The 21733-nt window shown below is 35.2% G+C and overlaps 2 protein-coding genes across 2 annotated transcripts; both read left to right on the top strand.

Moving 5' to 3' along the window:
• Positions 1-3285: 3285 nt before the first annotated feature.
• On the top strand, positions 3286-7095 carry LOC112526345 (leucine-rich repeat receptor protein kinase MSP1-like). The gene has a single exon (XM_025136657.1). It carries the CDS (start codon positions 3286-3288, stop codon positions 7093-7095), a length of 3810 nt encoding a protein of 1269 aa, XP_024992425.1.
• Positions 7096-7763: 668 nt separating this feature from the next.
• On the top strand, positions 7764-9136 carry LOC112524050 (CRIB domain-containing protein RIC4-like). Its single transcript, XM_025133677.1, has 3 exons — positions 7764-8059; positions 8146-8283; positions 8874-9136. Exons 1-3 carry the CDS (start codon positions 7927-7929, stop codon positions 9131-9133), a joined length of 531 nt encoding a protein of 176 aa, XP_024989445.1. The 5' UTR covers positions 7764-7926; the 3' UTR covers positions 9134-9136.
• Positions 9137-21733: the final 12597 nt, after the last annotated feature.

The following is a 21733-nucleotide window of genomic DNA, read 5'->3' as shown; positions in this document are numbered from 1 at the left end:
CATAATGGGTCCTCTTTTCACCTCACGCGCCTCTACACGCGGTTTCCACGCGTCGGTCATCAAAGCCCAAAGCCCCTAGTGGCGCGTATACTACACTTCCAATATGGGCGCGTAGACATCTGTTCGTATCAAATCGTAACCGCCTAATTTTGTTTTCATGTGTAGCGTAGGACGTAAAGGAGGTCGAGAGAGCTCACGCCTTCCGCCTCAACACCAACACCACCCTCTGTCAAAACGACGACGTACCAGACCACCCTTTCCGCCCTCCTCCTGCCACGAAGATTTCATGACAGAGAGAGAGAGAGAAAGAGAGACCGACCTCTGTGACTACTTCTAGAGAGAGAAACCTCACACATAATCAGTTTCTAGAGAGAGAGAGAGCTGTATGTGTTTTTCTGTGTATAAAAAGCACAATGTACGGAAAGCTATGGCGTTAAAGCTTAAAGGTACAGCTGCTCTTGATTAGTTTTTAGCTCACCATCTCCATAGGTAGAAATATATCTATCTATATATATAAATTATGTATCTATATGTTTGAATCCGTGTATATGCGTTTGTTTGTGGTTGTCGAGAGAGAAATTCTGATAAGCAGCTAGCTTATAGAAGAAGCACGTCTTTTACTGGTACATTCCTTTAAATTTCATTTAGTTTTTTAAGATCTTAAACATCGGGATTTGTTCATCTGTTTGTTGCGTTAATGTTTGTTGAGTTCCAGTGGTCCTTAACCCAAATGGAACAGTAGTTTTTGCATTTATTCTTGTGGCATATAGGCTTTCATTTTATTTAAAAAATAGGTTGGAATGGTAAATTTTTCAGCATCCACCAAAGGAATTTGGGGTTATTAACCAAAGGTTCTGTGTCATTAGCTTTAATCCCTTTTAGGTTACTTGAATTGCAGATATAGACTCCCCGTTTGCTTAACTTTTTCCAGTTGTGGGTTTTCAGCCGTAATTAATCAACTTTATGAATCGTAATGTTTTATATATTGTAGATGAACTATTGTTTTTGTGATAATACAAAATTCATCAATATAATATGTAAGAATACAAATTGTTAGAAGAAAATGAAAAAGCATGTTACATGACAGCTTTTGTTCAAATCCTGCTTTGATACAAAGCATGGTGTTTTTCAGTTTTTTCTCTTCATCTTTTTGCCATTTTAGATAGAAGGATGGTTTGTTAATAATAAAATTCAATGGTTTTGGTGAAGTTAATATAAAAGTGCTTAATCATTATAGACCTACTCTTTTGTGATAATGTGACTTCTAATGATTTGTTACTTGTTTGTTTATAGTGGATAATGTAGAAATAGGGGTGTAAATGATGCGAGTTGAGCTTGAGTATTAATATATTCGACTCGTAGCCTGTTCTCAAGCTCGAACTCGACTCGGAAACTCGTGAGTAGTTAAAAACTAAACTCGACTCGAACTTGATTGCAATTTTTAAACTCGAACTCTAACTCGTTTGAAGCTCGAACTAGCTCAAACTCCTATTTGAATCAAGTTCATCCGTCGAAATTTATGAAATTTTAGGGTTCTTTTATAAATTATAAAACTTAAAGGTATTATCTTAAATTTTAAAAAATTAAAGAGATGCACCTCAACTTCATCATCAAAAAGACAAAGTTACAAAATTCATTTATCTCCCTCTCTTTTTATACAACTTTTTATCCTTCTTTTACCATCTTTCTTCCAACGTAGTACGACAACTTCACCAACACTTTTATAGTTTTTATCCTTCTTAATTATAATTTTAATAAAAAAATTATTGATATAGTTTTTATAGTTAAAAGTGTACTATATTGTTCAAATATCTAAAAATATAAGACATTTTTATTACGTTATATTATACATATTATATTATAAAATTGGTTATATTTTTAAAATTAATTATATATAAAAATTCAAGAATCGCAACGAGCTTTTGGAGTCGAGGATTGGGTAGTTCAGCCTGACTCGTTAATATGTCGAGTCGAGTTCGAGTTTGAACCGAACTATTCGAGTCGAGTATTGACTCGGGTATTAACCAAGTTTTGACATAATTGATCTGGAATAACTACTGAGTTTTCTTGTATCGTTTATATCTGTACGTAGAAAGGAAATGGGCATGTATATGCATGTGTATGAATCTTTCTTGAGCACACTGCCTTGGTTTTGTTGGTTTGTTGGCAGCTTTTCCAAGTTTCCTTTTTCATTACTCAAGTAAAAGTGTCAGTTTTTATTCATTTCTAAGTACCTACTTTGAAATTTTGATCTATCGGTCGGTTGAGGTTTTGAATCTTATGAGCTTTTAACCAAAGGTTCAGTGGTCCAGCAATACAATACTCAGAGTTATTATAGAGTCCACCCTCGTAAAGGTCGTTCAAACCTTTACAAAGTTGAAAAGTGCCCATGAGTATTTGGTTAATGTCTAACCCAGTTTCATAGGAGGAGGTCAAAGATTCAAATTTCAACAAAAAAGAAAAATGTGCACGAGTATTCGGTTACTGTGGAGTACATCCACATAAGAGGTCAAACGTTCAAACCTCAACAAAAATGAAAAGTAAGCATTAATATTTGGTTATTGTAGAGCCCAACCTCATAGGAGGTCAAGGGTTCGAACGTCAACAAAAATGAAAAGTATGCATGGGTATTTTGCCATATATTATATACTTAAAAGAAACTAACTTGCAAATAAAAACAAGGCTTAGTTGAGTTTAGAGGTCTTCCGTTGCAGATTCTTAATGATTCTCAATGGTCGTTTGCTTGCAACGACAAAACAACTAACAACATTTCAAGGAGTTGATATTTTATGTGACATGTTTCATTCTTGCCTTCCACGCATGTTCTTATCCTTGTATACGTGCTATTCTACTGTACTAATTCTTGTAGTAACATACCAACATATCTGACATGTTTTACAAAGATGCCTAATGCCCATTGATGGGGTACTTCAAAATATTGTAATACGGTTTTGCCCATTAAGACTATGAAAGAATGGTGATTTTCTTATTGTATCTCGTTTGGTGAAACTGATATTGTTTTCCTTTCCCCTGCTTTTGCACAGATCTTCTTGACTTGTGGAGCAATAGATGTTCAGATGTCTGGATTAATGGCAGCATTGTGCCTGGCTTGAAAGGTAATTTTTGTGAAATTTGTTAGTTATAATGTGGGTTATAGCATCATGGGTTAACCCTTCACTTTTTTTTTTGAATTGATCTTCCCTTCCTTGCAGGGTTTGAGTTCCAAGGGTGAAGATTGGTCTTGAAAGAAGAGAATAACCTCCTGATCATCTGTTTTCGTGTACAATGGCAAAGTCAAATTCAAGATTGAAAGCCTTCCATGCCCTTGTCCTAGTATTGCTGTGTTTTGTACACTTGTGCTTCTCCAACGAAACGGCATCACTGATTGCCCTTAGAAAGTTGCTTCTCCAAAGAAAAGATGTTATATCCACCTGGTTTGATTCAAAGATACCGCCATGTAACTGGACTGGCATAAGATGCGAGGGTTCTGTTGTTCACCAAATATCTCTATCATGTACATTGTCACCGCCAACTCTTCCCTTCCCCAGGATTTTCAGAGAATTCAGATCTTTAAAGCATCTCAATATCAGCCGTTGTGGCTTTAATGGGCATATTTACTCGGATTTTTGGATTCTAGAGGACTTGGAGACACTAGACCTGAGTAATAACCGATTGTTAGGAGTGCTGCCCCCGTCACTTTCACGTCTGAAAAAACTCCGAGTTCTTGTGCTTGATAACAATGGCTTTTCAGGCAGGTTACCATCAACAATCGGGCAGCTCAGAAATCTGACTGAACTCTCGCTTAATTCAAATTCATTTTCAGGCAGGCTTCCATATGAACTTGGGAACCTAGTGAAGTTGAAATCTCTTGATCTCAGTCTAAATCTCTTCTCTGGAGATCTTCCTTCCAGCTTAGGTAATCTTACTAAGCTGACATACTTGGATGCTAGTCAAAATAAGTTTACAGGACCAATATTTCCAGAGATAGGAAATTTGAAGATGCTTAAGTCTCTTGATCTCGCGATGAACTCCCTCACTGGTTCTATACCAGAAGCAATCGGCGCTCTTACACATGTTCATCGTCTCCATCTACATTCTTGCAAGTTTACAGGGAACATCCCTGCTCAGATGTCGAACATGACTAGCTTAATTAGAGTGAACATTGGGCAAAACTATTTCGAGGGAGGATTGCCTTCAAACTTCGGTGCACTGACAAATCTTGTTTATTTTATCGCCACCAATGCAGGACTAAGTGGACCAATTCCTAGAACCCTGGGAAATTGCAAGAAGCTGAGGGCACTAGATCTTTCCATGAACACGATATCTGGCCCGTTACCTGATAGTCTTGCAATGCTTGAATCAATAAATTCCTTTTTCCTTCATTCAAACCACCTATCGGGCGCATTGCCAGAGTGGTTTTCCAAATGGAAAAGTGTAGAAAGCATAAATCTGTCGGATAACCTCTTTACTGGACGTCTACCATTGCTTAATATTCCATCCCTGACCTTTCTTGATCTCAGTGTCAACATGCTTTATGGTGTGTTGCCAGCTGAAATATGCCTAGGCAACGCATTGGGCTTACTGAAGTTATCTAATAATGACTTCAGTGGTACCATAACGAGCACTTTCAGGAATTGCTCGATCCTCACAGATCTGGTGTTATCTGGAAACAACCTCTTTGGTGAAATACCTGCTTATCTGGGAGATCTTCCACTGATCACATTGGAACTATCAAAGAACCGATTCTCTGGAACAATTCCTACTCAGCTTTGGGAGTCAAAAACACTAATGGAGATATACCTCAATAGTAACTTGCTTGAAGGTCATATTCCAGCAGCAATTGGAAAGGCTTCCACACTCCAGATGTTGCAAATGGATAATAACCTCTTTGAAGGAAATATTCCAAGTTCCATCGGTCAACTAAAAAATATGACCAATTTGTCACTGCATGGTAACAAGTTGGCCGGTAACATTCCATTGGAGCTTTTCGAATGCACAAAACTGGTTTCGTTGGACCTTGGTTCAAACGAGCTTACGGGTCCAATTCCAAAATCCATATCTCAGTTGGAATTGCTTGACAATCTTGTTCTGTCCAAAAACCTACTCTCTGGTCCTATACCAGAGGAGATCTGTACAGGATTTCAGAAGATCACTTTACCAGATTCCGAGTTTGTCCAGCACTATGGTATGCTTGATTTGTCCAACAATGAGCTTTCGGGGCCCATTCCCACTTCAATCAAGCAGTGCATCATTGTGACAGAGTTAATGCTGTCAAGAAACCAACTCGATGGGACCATTCCTCACGAGATATCTGAATTGTCCAACCTAACTTCCCTTGATCTGTCCTTCAATCTTTTTACAGGGCCAACTCTTCCTCGGTTCTTCTCCATGAGAAATCTTCAGGGTTTAATACTTTCACATAACCAGCTAAGTGGCACACTCCCTGATAATTTCGGTTCCATGATGCTGAGTTTAGTTAAGCTGGACCTATCAAGTAACTGTTTCACTGGTTCTTTGCCCCCATCTATATTCAGTATCAAGAGTCTAGAATACCTGGATGTTAGCATGAATTATTTTTCTGGACCACTCTCTTTTCGCCTCAGCAGCACAACCTCTCTTTTAGCCCTAAATGCCAGTAATAACCTTTTTTCTGGTGCTCTTGATGCTTCTATATCCAATCTGACTGCCCTTTCCATTTTTGATGTTCACAACAACACCATCAATGGTGATTTACCTTCTCTCTCCAACCTTGCTGCTTTAACATATCTCGACCTTTCCGGAAACGATTTCCAAGGTTATTTTCCATGCAGCATTTGTGACATAGAGGGCCTATCGTTTGTTGGTTTGTCGGGCAACAGGTTCAGTGGCCAGGTTCCTGAATCTTGCAATACACCAAACTCATGCTATCCATATCCTTCTCAGCACAGCTACACAGCAGCACATACGTTAACTCATGCTTCTGTTTTGGGCATTGCACTTGGTACCTCGTTTGTTTTTGTTGTGGTCTTGCTCATTGCCTTTTTGAGACAAAGGATGTTGAAACAGGAAGCCATAATTCTTGAGAGGGGAAAAGGAAAGAATTTCAAGGCAACCGAGACACATTCCGAGTATGGGCTCTTAAGGAAGAGACCTAAAGAACCACCAAGCATTAACATTGCAACATTTGAGCAATCTCTGTTAAGGTTGAATCCTCAGGATATATTATCTGCTACAGAAAATTTTAGTAAGACCTACATTATTGGCGATGGGGGTTTTGGCACGGTTTATAAAGCATTGCTGCCAGAAGGTCGGACTGTTGCTGTCAAAAGGCTCAACGGTGGCCGAATGCATGGTGAACGTGAATTCTTGGCTGAGATGGAAACTGTTGGGAAGGTGAAGCATGAGAACTTGGTGCCATTGATGGGATACTGTGTGTTTGCAGATGAGAGGTTCTTGATCTATGAGTATATGGCGAATGGCAGTCTTGACATGTGGTTGAGGAACCGGGCAGATGCGGTTGAAGCACTTGATTGGCCAACCCGTTTTAAAATTTGCCTTGGTTCTGCTACAGGGCTAGCATTTTTACATCATGGTTTTGTTCCCCACATCATCCACAGAGACATCAAATCAAGCAATATCTTGTTGGACAGCAAATTTGAGCCACGGGTCTCTGATTTTGGCCTTGCTCGGATAATCAGTGCATGTGAGAGCCATGTTAGTACGGTACTTGCAGGTACATTTGGATATATCCCTCCAGAATATGGGCAGAAAATGGTAGCAACCACAAAAGGGGATGTCTATAGCTTCGGAGTGGTGATGCTAGAGCTGGTGACAGGAAGAGAACCAACAGGGCAGGCTGATGTTGAGGGTGAGAATCTTGTTGGATGGGTGAGGTGGATGGTTGCAAATAGGAAGGAATCCGAGGTACTAGACCCTTGTTTCTATGGTTCATGGATGTGGAAGGATCAAATGCTAGGTGTTCTTGCCATTGCACAAGCATGCACAAATGACCAACCTAGGAAGCGGCCGACAATGCTCGATGTTGTCAAATCACTGAAGGAGCTTAAAACCGAAACTGGATTTGCAGCGCTTGATCATTCCAAGCAAATCGTCTAATCAGTGCAGGTTGGAAAGTTGATGTCCTTCTATCTATCTTAGTGTTTTATGTAGTTAATGTGGTTTAATCGGTATAATTGATTTGTTTAGATATCATCTTGACATAGCCTCAAAGTTTGTGAAATTTAAACAAAAACTGTTCATCATAATTCTTTTATTTGCAACTTCAATATGTCGCATGATCGTCCATACATTATAATTGCCAAGTTTGGACAATTATAAACCATTCATATACTATAATTGTCTAGGTGAGGCGAGCCTGAGCCTCAACCTTTCATGCTTTGATTGAGCTGAACTTTAAACCTGGTTTAAAATACTATTAGGGTCAACGTACTTTGGTTTTGACTAACTGTAAAGATCAAGAATCCTGAGTTTGGTTTAGAGATAGTGGGTTGAGAATTAAACTAGTTGATGAATTAGATGCAAAGGCAGAGGAAGCTAATCAGAAAAGGTTAAGGAAATAAAAGCTTTGAATGACAATTAGTTTGGTTAGTGGGCTCAAATAACTCATTCCTCAATTACCCCAGCAATCATCATTCAGTAGGTTGAGTTGTACAGCTTAACCTACCTACTAACCACACCCAACCCACCTCCATATCCCCTCTCTCTCTCTCTCTCTCTCTATATATATATATATATAAAGGGGTATATATGTATATATTACAGTTGTAGCATATACAATGATTATATATAGCTTGCTTACAAAGTCAAAGAGGGCCTCCGAATCTTGAATTAGAAAGCTCTTGTATCTGCTGCTAACAGAAGCCTCCTGAATCTACTATTTCTGGGAGATTGTTTCATTTTCATTGGCATCCAAGATTCTAATAAGCCATGAGAGATATTATGGAAAGGTTTCTGGTTCTTCCCTTTTCTATGGGATGTATGTCAAAGTCAAATGCAGCTGGTGCAGTTGAGTCAAGCCAATGCAAGGAACAAAAGCCTCAACCAAAACAGCTTGTAACAAGTATGATATACGTCTCTCTATCTCTCAAATTTTCATGTGTTTTTGTTGTATACTTAGACGGTGTTGGCATCATTTGCTTTTTAAAGGGATGCAAGAGGGAAAAAGCTCATCTGGAATGAAACTCAAGAATTCTTGGGGGCTTGTAGCCCTAAGGAGATCCAATATTTCAAGAGGATTTCGAAAACTAGTCTTGGAGACCTTGGAAAGTTTTTCTCGAATTTTGAGTAAGTACCATAACTTGGATCTCCTTCATTCATATACCAGCTCTAAACATTAGTGGTAAAGATTGAATGCTCATTATCATCCATTTAGATCTAATCAGTAATCATTGTCAACCTGCAAAGCAACAAATGCACATGATTATTGGCCTTTAGGTCCAGCTTCGAAAGCTCGTAAATACATGTTAGGATGTCGTACATGTAATGCAAGTCGGGGTCTTATCTTAATAACATTTCTGTTAGAGTTCCCAAACCAGTAAAATAGCATTTCTACCATGTGGTTGTAGATGCCATCAAAATATGTGTGTGCATAGACAATTTTTTTCTTGAAGTATATAATCCATAATTATAATTTGGATATCGTTACCCAACTACCTTTTAGTACAAAAAATTCTCTATTTCCAAAGGATGCCAAAAGAGAGCACCATATTGGTTGCAAGTATCCAGTCAAGTGGGTTTGTTATGGTTGGTTGGGGGGACGTTTAGGTTCACAAGATGGGACATTCAACCAAACCTTTCTTTGGTATTTAATTTATGGTGGCGTTTTCTCTTGAATATTGTATTTAATTTATGATGGTATCGTTTGTTTGTTTCAGGTTACAAAGACGTAGAGGAAATTGAGTTGGAATTGGAAATAGGACTTCCTACAGATGTAAAACATGTTACACACATAGGATACGATGGATCAATGACAAGAAATCCCGTAAAAAACAAAAACTGGGATAACATGGAAACACCTGAAATACATTCTTTTCCTTGTATTTCTATGAAACAATTTGAGCATGCCATGGCTGCCCAATCTCAGACTCCACCACCTCCTAACCATTCAACCAATGACAAAGATTATACCAGTTAATTATCGTAGGCTTCTGTTTCTTTTTCGTTTGGTTGCTTTTGTTGAGGGGTGTTTTATATTACATCTAATTTGTTTTGATTCTTGTAAAACACACCAATCAAGAATGTCCTGCTAATCCGGCCATTTCCGAACCTGTCTTTCTCATCCCATTCAATGGAGGACTTTTAAATTCTGTTTGAATATTAATTAGTAACACTCCATGCTAACACCATCAAAACAAAGAGGTTACCCGGACTTTAGAAAACGAACAATTTATTTAGGGATTGTTTGGTTGTTTTTTCTATTAAGTTGTATGTATGTATTAAAGCATTTATATATTGATTAAGCCAAACTTCTTGTTTGTTTTTGTGTGTGTATTGAATAAACAATTTGAATGACTACTTTGCTTTTCGATCTAAGTTAATATTGATTAAAATAAATATTTGATAAATGTAATAAAAAACAAAGTATATATGTTCCCTCGCTGATCTACGAGACAGAATGGTCAAAAATCTGGTCCTTCCGTTGTACAAAAATTAACACACACGACTTGTTCGTCATCTAAATCAAAATAATTAGAATTAAAATCTGTCCTATCTGATAAACTTTGGATCAAAACCATTAATTCCTCATAAAACAAATCATGAGGGAGAAGCAACGTATTAGTAGCCAAAAGACGTCAGCTTAGATTTCAAACCGTAAACCATCCAATGCAAAGTTCGCAAGAAACGAGATCTGAAACTGACCAAATCCTTCACTTGTACAAAAATTGACACTCACGACGTGTTCGTGACGTAAATCAGAATAATTAGAATCAAAATCTATCCTATCTGATAAAAATTAGGATCAAAATAAATCATGAGAGAGATGTAGACACCATAGCGAGCCAATAGCTGATTAAAAGCAGATCAATGGCTTTCTGAGGCGACTCTGTAAAACAATTCATGTGTGTTCCTCCGATTTCCAGAAGGAAGAGAGCTTTCCGAGAGGGTTATTGTCATAAGCCCCGAACATCTCTGGAGGAACATGTTTTTAGGGTTTGAAGATGTGTCTTCGGCCTTCTCTTATAGCAAATTCTATTGGGCCAATTACTCCCACACATCTAATTTTGGGCCAGGCCCAATTACTTGATGTTCAATGTTTTGTTATTTATAATTATATTATAGCTAATTACTCATTTGTGTTGGTGCAATCTTGGTAGGAAAAGTTGTAATGATCGAATTTTTTATTTTTTATTTTAATTTTAACCGGTTCAAACCATCATTTAGTGGAAGAGATTGTTTAAGTACAAAGAGTAAAATACGAAATCCCTCAACATAAATTTATACATAAATCATCACAAATATAATAAAATGTAAAAAGATAAGAAAGAGATATGTTAGACAATACTAGAAGGATACTTACGCAATGCAGTGAGATACATCTTGATTTTAATATTTTATTTTATTTTTTTATCTCAGTCAATGTTATAATATGATATTATGTGATTTTGAAAAAACGATAATGTTTTTATTTTTTAATAAAATATAAATTTGAATATATCATAAAAATTTGACAAAAATATATCGATATTAATATCAAATTAACTATTTAAAATTTCTCATTTTTTGTGTAATTTTTAATTCAATTTTTTATTATATTAAATTTAGGTTCAATAACGAAGTAATTTATATTTGGTTTAATAATATAATTTTTTCATAAAGATAATAATTAATTATTTTGTTAGAACTCGATAATTATCTTAATTATATTTTAGATTTTTTATATTTTAAAATGAGATGTTTATCCTCTATTTGATTATGTTTATCCGCAGTTAGTTACACGAATTCAAACATGAAGCTTTAATAAGTTGTACGTGTGTATAATTTACTTGTAATCTTGAAATTTTTTAAGTAATATACATCAACATACAGTACCTCATGCATAAAAAATGGTTTTTAAGAATTTTTGTCAAATATTTTATAATATAGTATAGATATACAAGGTTCATCCCAAACTTAGGGGCTTTTCCACTCCAAGATACTTCTTAAGGCACTTCACTATTGTTGTTCTTTATAGTAGAACAATACCGTCCAAATCAATCTTATAATAAAGATATGAAACACTAAGATGTTGTTTGTTTACCTCTTAATAATTCTATTAAGATACAGCCTCTGAATTTTAAGAGGTGAATCTTGTTTGACAAAAAAAATGTTTCTTAATGGTTCTATAACCTTCTGAATGGTTTTGTATCATGTGTGTTCCTTAACCATTCAGCTCCCTAATGTCATTATAAATAATTATCAAACAATTATATTTTATTTTGCACTATATTATGAGAGCCTCTTAATCATTCTGCACCAAACCGTTCAGCAACTACCAAACAGCCCCTAAACTTTTTGTAAAAAGGAGAACACGCATATATTTTACAAAGGAGAGTATCACCCAAATATATTGTAGGGAGATAAAACTCAAACCTCGTAATAATACGTAAATACTCAATGCTTTGTGTAGGGAAATGACGCTCATACCTCACACAATATTTAAACACTTAAAAAAAAAAGATGAACAACCATAATCCAAGGATTAGGAATTTGCACTAACTCACAAGTTACAATATGATGAACATCAAGTGAAGTTTTTGAGTGATATCACAAAATCTCTCTTTATAATCTCTCTGAAGGATATTGAAATCAAAGTATGAATATAGAGAGAATAATAGAGTTTAACTCTTGAAATCGCACCCAAAGTCGCATGAATCACATGTGTTTCGACCGTTTTGTTATTCTCTTATTTAGTTATTGTTCTTGTATTAATATATGATTTCATTTTGTTTACTAATCTAAAACCATAATCATAATGAATTAATCTTATCATCTTTCATATATATTTCATTGATAATTAATGAATCATGATAATTTTGTTCATAAATATCTCTATTGTTTCCTAATATAAGCATCTATTATGATTTGTGTGGTTTGTTAGAATTAGATGGATTGTAAATGAAATGCTGCTTATACATGTATGCATGTATGTATGTATATAGAGATAGAGAGGAAAGATCATGCGAAAAGTTAAATATTTTACGAGAAGACAAGAAGTTCCAATATCATATACAATTACACTAACTTATATGTGTTTAATCACATATGATTAAGTGTCTATGTGTTGTCAATGCAACATATGCTTTAATCATATATGACTAAGTTTGTGTATCATGTGTGTAATCATATATAATATTGAAACTTTTTGCATTCTTGCAAATGTTTAGTTTCTCATTTGAACACACACACACACACACACACATATGGGGCAAATCAAATACAAATCTTACAAATGTTAGAAACCATATAAACCAACCTCTAACCGTCCATCTAGTCTAATAAATATTTGATTTCATTTTGTTTCCTAATCTAAAGCCATGATCATAATGAATTAATCTTATCATCTTACATATATATTTCAATCATAATTGATGAATCACGATAATTGTCCAAATTATCTCTATGATTTTCTAATATAAGCATTGATTATGATTTGTATGGTTTGTTAGAATTAGATGGTTCGTAAATGAAACGTCTGCTATATATATATATATATATATATATATATATATATTCCCTTTCTTTTGCAAACTGCCTAATAATACAAACCTTACAAACTCATTTGAGTCGTCTTATCAACAATTATATTTAAAGTGGAAGTTACAAAGTGATGAAAAAACGGAAATAATCGAAAGGCAATATTAGAAAAAATGTCTATTATTTTTTGAAGATTATAATTACCTAATTACCCCCTCCCCCCCCCCCCCCCCCCCCCCAAAAAAAAAAAAAAACAAAATCATAGATGAAATAATGATTTTTATTTAAAGTTTATAGTGTTGTTTCTCGTGTCAGAACTTTGGTTGTTTCAAAATTTCAATTAAAGTTCGTAGTTGAATTCAGAAAGTAACACTACAACAAATTCGATTTTTTATGACGCCTAAAACGTAAAAATTTCTTAAAAAATACTTTATAGGATTTAAGTTTATAGAGCCAACAAAAACCGTCCTATCTGAAAGTGTTACGAGAAGTTTAGAGGATGTTTTTAGGAGTTTTAACAAAAAATTTAGGATGTTTTTAAAATAAAATGTCGTCTTAACTATTTTATATGACATTGTTTGAAAAAGTGTCATACAAAAAGATAAGTTTATTGGACGTAAAATACCTAATAGGACACTTTGTTTTACAAACATCCTAAAAAGCTTGTTAAAACACCTAAAAGTGTCATATAAATATATTGTAACGCTTTTAGAGAGAACGCTTTATAGTTTTGTCCTATAAACCTAAGTTTTATAAAATATTACATTAGAACGCTTAGGGGCCGTTTGTTTTTAATAAAAAAGCTCTTAATGTCCTCTTAAGTCTGAATCGGTCAGACATAAGAGGATTCAGTATGTTTTTTTTTCAATTAAGAGCTTAAAAGCTCTTATTAGGTCTGAAAATTTCAGTGGTTGCAAAACCTCTTATTACCTCTTATTTCAAATCGTCGCCTACCTACTCTGATCTCTTTGCGCTCGATTTCTATGGATCAACTCTTCTGTCTCGATCTCTCATCTCTCAACTCTGTCAACTGTCGATCCATATCAACTCTCGATCTCTCATCTTCAAACTTCATATTTCAGACGCAAAAAACAAACAGTGTGACTGATTCAGATTTCAGACTTCAGCACCACCTCTTAAAAACCAAAAGTGAATTCAGACTTCAGACTTCAGCACTTCTTAAAAACAAACGCCACCTTAGACAATCTACAACTACAAAACAAGGGACTTTCAACGACGGAAAATTCTGTAGGCAATCCATCGGTAAAAGTCTGTGGGAAGAAAAGTCGTGGGAAATGGAATCGCTGAGTGATTTATTTCACCGAAAGATTACCGGAAAATTTATATCTTCGACCGATTACCGGCGGATTTATATCTCCGACGGGTACCAACGGATTTATATCTCTGAAGAATTATCAACGGATTACCGACGACCTCAACTAACAATAGATTACCGACGACCATAGTATCGATGGATCACCGACGGGCTTTACCAACGGTTAACGGATGATATTAAAAAATAAATAATAATAATAAATGACTTACCGACGGATAATTCGTCGCCAATCCGTCGGTAATTTGTTTTTTTAAATAATTTAAAAATATCAAACTTCCTATAAAATTACTTGCCCAGATTTCGGAAAAAAAAAAGGCAAATTTGAAATAAGTTTGTTTTTATAATAAAATCCTAAATGATCACACAAATTATCCCAAATTCACATATATAACATGTCCTAAGATTGGAAAGGGGGGGGGAGGAGTGTTTCTACCGTGGTACTGTATCATGAATCCTCAAACTGTGTGTCAACACCTATTGTCTACATAACAATGGCAGCTTAAACTAATTAACAGTTATCTTTCTATAAACTAATCAATCATATAACACAAATTAAATTTGGTATGAATATTGAACTTACCGCGACATCAGCTGCCTATGGGTAAACATAGATCGAACGATCCGTGGGCGGACAGGTCTCCCCGGAACAAGCTTCCTGTTGCTGTAGTGTATAAAACCTCATTAGTAGCAGACTCACGACACCATGCATCTCTCTACAATAAACAACTTAGTAGACAACAAATTTATAAATTGTACACATTAATATAATAGAATGACAAAATACCAAGCACGTCTGATGTTGAAACTGCACTAATAGATCCTCCGGTGTGCCTGGAGGACCTCCCCCATACTCGGTGGCACGATTGACCCTATTGGCCTTAGATTGACGCCTAAATGTGTCGTTATGCCACACTTATTAAGACATACATAAATCAATATAAAAACTGTTACAACCTGTTACAAAGATTCAACCACAGGTACCTTATCAATCATATCCCGCCAATGCACTTCTGGGATCCAGTCAGGGTGGTATCGCCTTAAGTGGCGTGAAGTCCTGGCCGTCGAATTGTATGTGATTGATGACAAGTGCCCGTTTCTCGAACCATTTATGGGCATCCATCATCACGTCCGGGTACCTATTCTGCAAGGTACGACGAAAGGTATAGAAAATGTCTGTCTTCATATGACGCTCCCATCTAAACTGACCTTGCATACACATTGTTTGTATTAAGTAAAAAATTAAAACAAATAGTTTGTATCGACTAAAATATAAAGTCTGATGTGAGACTCAGGGACATTCCTGTAGTGAGCCCACAGACTGTTGAACATGAACCTGAAGGTCATTGTAACCTCCCGAACAAGAGCCACTACTCTTCAAACATTTACAAATGCAAAATATACAACACAAAAGGCATTAGTATCAATTTATTATGTACTAGCTTAAAACCTTATACCACATATTATGAAATTAGACCTATGTCTAAAATCATCAAAATCGTTATGAAATTACAATTATTTGATAACGATTTTAGTCCCTTCTCCTAAAGGCCGTAACTTTTTCTGTTTAGTCACTAATTGTCGATGAATGATTGACGGCCACGTGGCAAATAATATTTAAAAAAAATAATTTAAACTCCATCGGTGATAGTCATATTTCTAGTAGGATAGGCATAAAGCCAATTTTGTTGTAGTGCAACAAATATTAGTATATGGTTCATATTTAAGTTTGAGTAATGTTTCGTAAAACACAATAAGAAACCAAAAAGAGATAAATATTTTGGAGGAGATGTTCCATTCAGTAAATGTTTTCATATGTGAAACAAAGTAAGAAACCAAAAAAGAGACAATAAATTTAATTAGGGTCATTCTAAATTAATTTACAAAGAATAAGATAATTAAGGAATGCGTGGATTAAAATGATGAAAATACCTAGGATTACATGCATGGTTTATACTAACTATTTCAATGGTTTTGAAGAAAAGGAAATTGCCAACAAAAATCTATATGTGGTTTGAGTGCTGAGTTGTTTGCTTGTTTGTAGGATGAAATATTATGGAAGAATAATTAATTTGCAGTGGGAATGAAGACAAATTAAATCTTTGGCCACTTGCACAGCTTAATTCTCATGGGTTCGTTTATCTCGATAGAATGATGAGGTAGGTATATAGTTGCATCATATCATTAATTAGTTGAACCACAAAATCTACTTCTTGTGTATCATATATATATGTCACAAGAACCATCGGATTCATATATATATATATATATATATATAGATAGATAGAGAGAGAGGATTCACGGGTGGAACTTGATTGGTCAACCCTTTTGGTGCCGCTCCATTCCATTCCATTACTCAATACAACTTTTATATATATATATATATATATATATAATGAATTAGAAAAAGCAAGCAAAGGAATTAAGGCATTGAGTGATGGTTGGTTTGTTTACGCACATAACATGATAAATATTGATGGGTGGTTCCGACACATGGTCTGTGGTGTCACTAGCATGCATGCACCTGGGTCCATGCACTTGTGGTTGTGGTGGTTGTGGTACACATGTGACAAAAGAAACTGACCAAACACTGCACTCCTACACCAGATTCCGTTACGCCTTACTCCCGCTCTTCAGGATCTCTTATAGTCTTCTACTTATCCTTTTAACTTTATGGGTATTGTGGTTAAAGGGGAGGATTGTGAGAGAAAGAAAATTGTGGTGAAAAGTGTAAAAATAGATTTAAATCCTTGATCAGTTTTAATCTCATATTTATTTATGAATTGTGCTTTAAAAGAGAATTGATCTGATGCATTTCATTCGTATTGACATTCAATTATGATTGATCAAGGAATGGAAATCTATTCTTATATTTCTCATCATAACTTCTTTTCTTACCGAAACTCAACCCTTGTAGTTAATATGAACTTGGATAAATTTATGGATTTTATATTGGAAAACAATTTCCAAATACTATATTTCGTTCTTAGATATGCCTTAATCAACACGAAATTAGTAATGAGATAATCCATAAACTTCATGTGTGTGTGTGTGTATATATATATATATTCACCAGATCAAGTATTTATGTAAAATAAGGGAGATCGACGGTTGGGTAATTAATATGTAACTGCATAGCAATTACAACCTTTTAACAGATAAAATTTAAAAATGGTTATATCTTTAACTCACGTTGTTTGTCTTTTCATCTTAATCGATCTCATATAGAATCACAATTGCACCGAAACTATTTGATGACACTAAAATCACCAATATTGTCTACCAACACAATCGATTATGGATTTCCGTATATAGATCTTTTAATTAATCAACGCTCGTGAATAATAGAGAGTAAAAACTCTTACATTTGATCAAAATTGAATCCATAATTATAGGGATGGTCGTTACAATCAGATATGTCATTGATATAAGTTTTCTTGTTTTCTTTTATCTCTTAAACCTCCCTCATACATTTTATATATATATATATATATATATATATATATAATCTTGTCAATAGAAATAAAAATATCGTAAAATACTAATTTTTAATTGGAAAAATATGTTTTAAATTAGAATAAGCAAATTGGATGTCTCAAAATTTGTTACAAAGATAAATTGAAACTTTATCACATTTTAAAACCAGGTAACATTTAGAGTAAAGAAAAACTACTCACATTTTAAATAGTAATGGTCCCAATTTTAAAATTGTCGTTACAATAAGTTGTCAATTTTAAAACGAAAAATATTGTCATTTAAAATTAGTTATTAGTAGCACCTACATTTTTAAAATTTAAGAAATTTGTTTTAAAATATGACATAAAATAGTCGTATTTAAAAGAATTAATATCATAAAATTAAAACATGTTATTTGTTAAAAAAAATATGTTTATTATAACAAAAAAAGGTGTCGTTTTAAAAAAAATATTATTTCTTCTCGAATGAGAAATGAGATCGGAAAGGTTCTTCCTTTGTCCTGCTTCTTTGGATGAAAGGAGTACCGATTCGAGTACGATATTGATTTTCTCTTGGAAATTCTCTTCTGTAAACTCGGCACCATCATAGTCTTTATCATCACTGCTTTCTTCGCCTTCTACTAACCCAATCGTCCTCCGGTTAGTACATTCAATTCGTTGGACCTATGGGTTGTCCGCATTGGTAGCACTTAAGGCCCATGGGTTTGGCGTACAGATTAAGGGTCTTCGGAGGAGTTGTCTTCCCTTGTGGTCCACTGCTAGAAATAACAACTATATTTCAAACTCATTTCATTATTCTTTAATAGAATAATCCATATTTTTATATTTTATATATAGAAAAAGAAAAGGATTCTTTTCGCAAGAAGGGGATTCTTGGTATATCCATAACAGGTAGGAGCATAAACTGATGGATGCGATATTATTATCCTTTTCTTAGGGGTTATTCATCTTCCAAGTCTTCGACACACACAAAGGATCTCGGATTGTAATCCCTAATAAAAAAAATACGATTAGATCGAATAAGCCCTTCTGGAATCGATTCTTAGATCTTGTTCATTGAGATTAAGAAAAAGAACTTTATTTTCTCATTGGCCGACTTTGACCCCTGTTATTTTGAGGTCATATCTATTCAACTTCTTCCTAGTGGCTCCCTTCCATGCCTCATTTCATGGGGAACCTCAAAAGGGTAGTATATGAATATTCACCTGTTGTCTCTCACTGTGAATCAAAACCATGTTTGAATGTTCGGGAAATGTTGTTGGTGTCTACGGAGTTGTCACTCCTATTCCTTTATCGGCGGTAGGAATCGGAGTTTCGGTAGCCCCTTGATAACGGCCATAAGATGATGTAACACCCGGTTTTTTAAAGTATTTTGTGTCAACCTTAATGTTTCAATAGTAGCTTTAATTTTCATATTTTGATGAGGTTTTTGACTGGTTACATGTTGGGGGAAAAGCCTTGTGATTAGAACCAAGAAAAAGGAGAAAACTGGAAGAAATAGGGAGTTACGCAACCTACCCCGCAGCCTGAAGTCGTGCGGGTAGCCACATATGTAACTGTGATCGGAGTCCAAGTAAATGTGTGGCTTGCACCGTGACTTCAAGTCAACGGGCAAGGTCGCGCATGTGGCTAACCTGAATCGAGTTGAGTAGTAGGTTATTCGAGCTCGACTCAAGAAACTAATACCAGGTTAGTTGAGGTCGAATAACTTTTTTAAGTAAGGCTCGAGCTAGTTGCCCGTTGCTTGTTTATGGATCGAACTTGCGATCAATTACCTCGTCTATTGGCTTTGTGGTCAATGGTTTTTATATCTTGGTTGTATGATTTATGAACATATGATCATATTTTGTACAAAAAAATCTATGCTCAAATGACTCGGCTCGATTCAAAAAATTTAATTGAATTTTGAACGAATCGAGTCAAACATTGGTGCTATGAGTCTTGACTCGTTAAGTTAAACAAGTTGTATTTTGTATGCGAGATCGACTCAAACTCGAGAATTATTAAGCTCAAACTCAAGATATACGGGCTCGAACCAACCCTAATTACAAATTTATTTTAATATGAATTACAACTCATCACCGATTCACGGTTTTCATCTACATCCTATTTCGAATTTCCATCTTTTTTCCATTGATTGTTAGCTTTACAACTAGATTAGTATTAGTTTGAATTTGAATTTGTAGTTATCTTCAAGTTAGCTTCAACTATAAATAGCATTTAATTCTTTCAATGTTAATCAAGTTTTTATCAATAATATGATTCTTCTATTTGAGAGTTTTAAAAGTTTTCTCTTAGTTTTCTGACAGACTCTCTTAAAAAAGTTTAGACATTTGTCGATCATTCCGCAAACCTATGTTGCGTCAAAAAGAATTCAAAAATGTTGTTTAATTCCCTGTTTTAAAATAACTGTCTACACATTAAGTTTATAAAATATTTTTGTCAAGGTTTAGTTCTAAGTGGTATGCTTGCACAAACAAATAAGGGTTTGATTCTTGCAACCATAGTTGTGAGTTACTTTGGGGAATGGATTTCTTGTGGGAATTCGGCTCTTAAGCAAACCACATAGCAAAAAGTTATATAACTAATCTGTTTATCACATGCTGTTTTTGCGGCCGGGCGGTTGTAGCATTGGTTGACTCGAGGGTTGTCGATTGTAAACCTTTTTACGCAAATACTGATCAAACCTTATATTCATCTAAAATCAGTGAAACGTTAATTTGTTAAACAGATTTATTTTAATATGAATTACAATTTTTTATTAGTAGCCAATTGTTTGCTTCCGGTTTCAATTTATTGATTGGATTTCCATCAAATTTCAACAAGTTCCATTTTCATCCACCATTCATATTAAACAAATGATTTACATTTATTCATGGTAATAAGATGTTGGCGTTAAGGTTTGCGGCTTTGGGGATTCTCCTCGGATGTCGTCGGTTCGAGTCCTGCAATGCGACTAGGGATTTTCGCCTAGCTTTTCTCTAGGGTTATTGGGATTAGTCGAGTTGTGAAACAGTTACCCATGGTTAACAAAAATAAAAGATATAAGGCAGTGCACATCGACATTAGCATTTAGTTTTACAGAGTTCCATAACACAACAACAGTGAGCATGGGCGAGGTTAGAAATTTAGAATTTAGGGTGCGTTTGGTACGTGGAACATGGTGGAACAGGACAGGACAGGACACACTTGTCCCACGTTTGGCGTGTTTTTAAGTGGAACTAACTAGAACTAACTTGCACACACATGGGACACGGGTGTTCACCCTTTACCCCTGGAACTAAGTGGAACAGGCTTTTTTTACTAATCTACCCTCCATCGCACTCGCTCCTTCTCCTCCATGCTCAGACTACCCTCCATCGCACTCGCTCCTCCATGCTCAGACTGCCTCCATCGCACCCTCATCGTGTGTCCTTCCCCATCGGCGACGGCGACGGGAGGTTTGAATCGATTTCCTTCTCCATCGCACCCTCCTTCTCCTTCATCAGGTACACGATTTCCTTCTCCATCGCTATGTTTGAATCGATTTAGGTTTTGCTAGGTTTGAATCGATTTAGGGTTTGCTAGGTTTGAATCGATTTAGGGTTTGCTTTGCTTGAATCGATTTAGGGTTTGCTGGTTGTAATGCTTGAATCGATTTAGGGTTTGAATCGATTTATGGATCTGTTTGCTGTAAAATTGGGTTTTGATCGAAATTTGTCACTGTAAAATTGATTGAAGTTGTATAAAATCGATTTAGGGTTTGAATAATTTAATAATTGATCTGAATCGATTTAGGGTTTGCTGTAAAATTGATTGTCACAGTCGAAATTTGTCACTGTAAAATCGATTTAGGGTTTGAAATTTGTCATTGTAAAATTGGGTTTTGATCATGGTGGTTAGAATTCTAGGATTGACTCAGTAGGGGTAAATTGGTCATTTTAACCAGTTCTGTCCAGTCCTATCATGTCTTACCAAACGCTGAACAGCTGTCCTGTCCTGTCCCGTCCCGTCCCTTCCTGTCCTGTCCTGTCTGCGTACCAAACGCACCCTTAGAGGGAGTGTTGGACTGGAATTAAATTCAACAAATGCACACAAAAAAAAAAAAAAACTATAAACTACATATTGGGGCATATTTGGATTGATTTTGGTCCAAGGTTGGCTTCGTCACTAACAGTATAATTCATTCGGAAGTATGCTATAATGGTATCTCTTGATTAAGATTCTTTTGTCAATTTTATATTTTTTTTATAAAATTGGTACAGTTTTAATA

Source organism: Cynara cardunculus (genome assembly GCF_001531365.2).
Source record: "Cynara cardunculus var. scolymus isolate 2C chromosome LG 1, CcrdV1, whole genome shotgun sequence".
Taxonomy (NCBI): Eukaryota; Viridiplantae; Streptophyta; class Magnoliopsida; order Asterales; family Asteraceae; genus Cynara; species Cynara cardunculus.
Note: the sequence above shows the minus strand (reverse complement) of the source record. Positions and strands in the feature narration are given on the sequence as shown.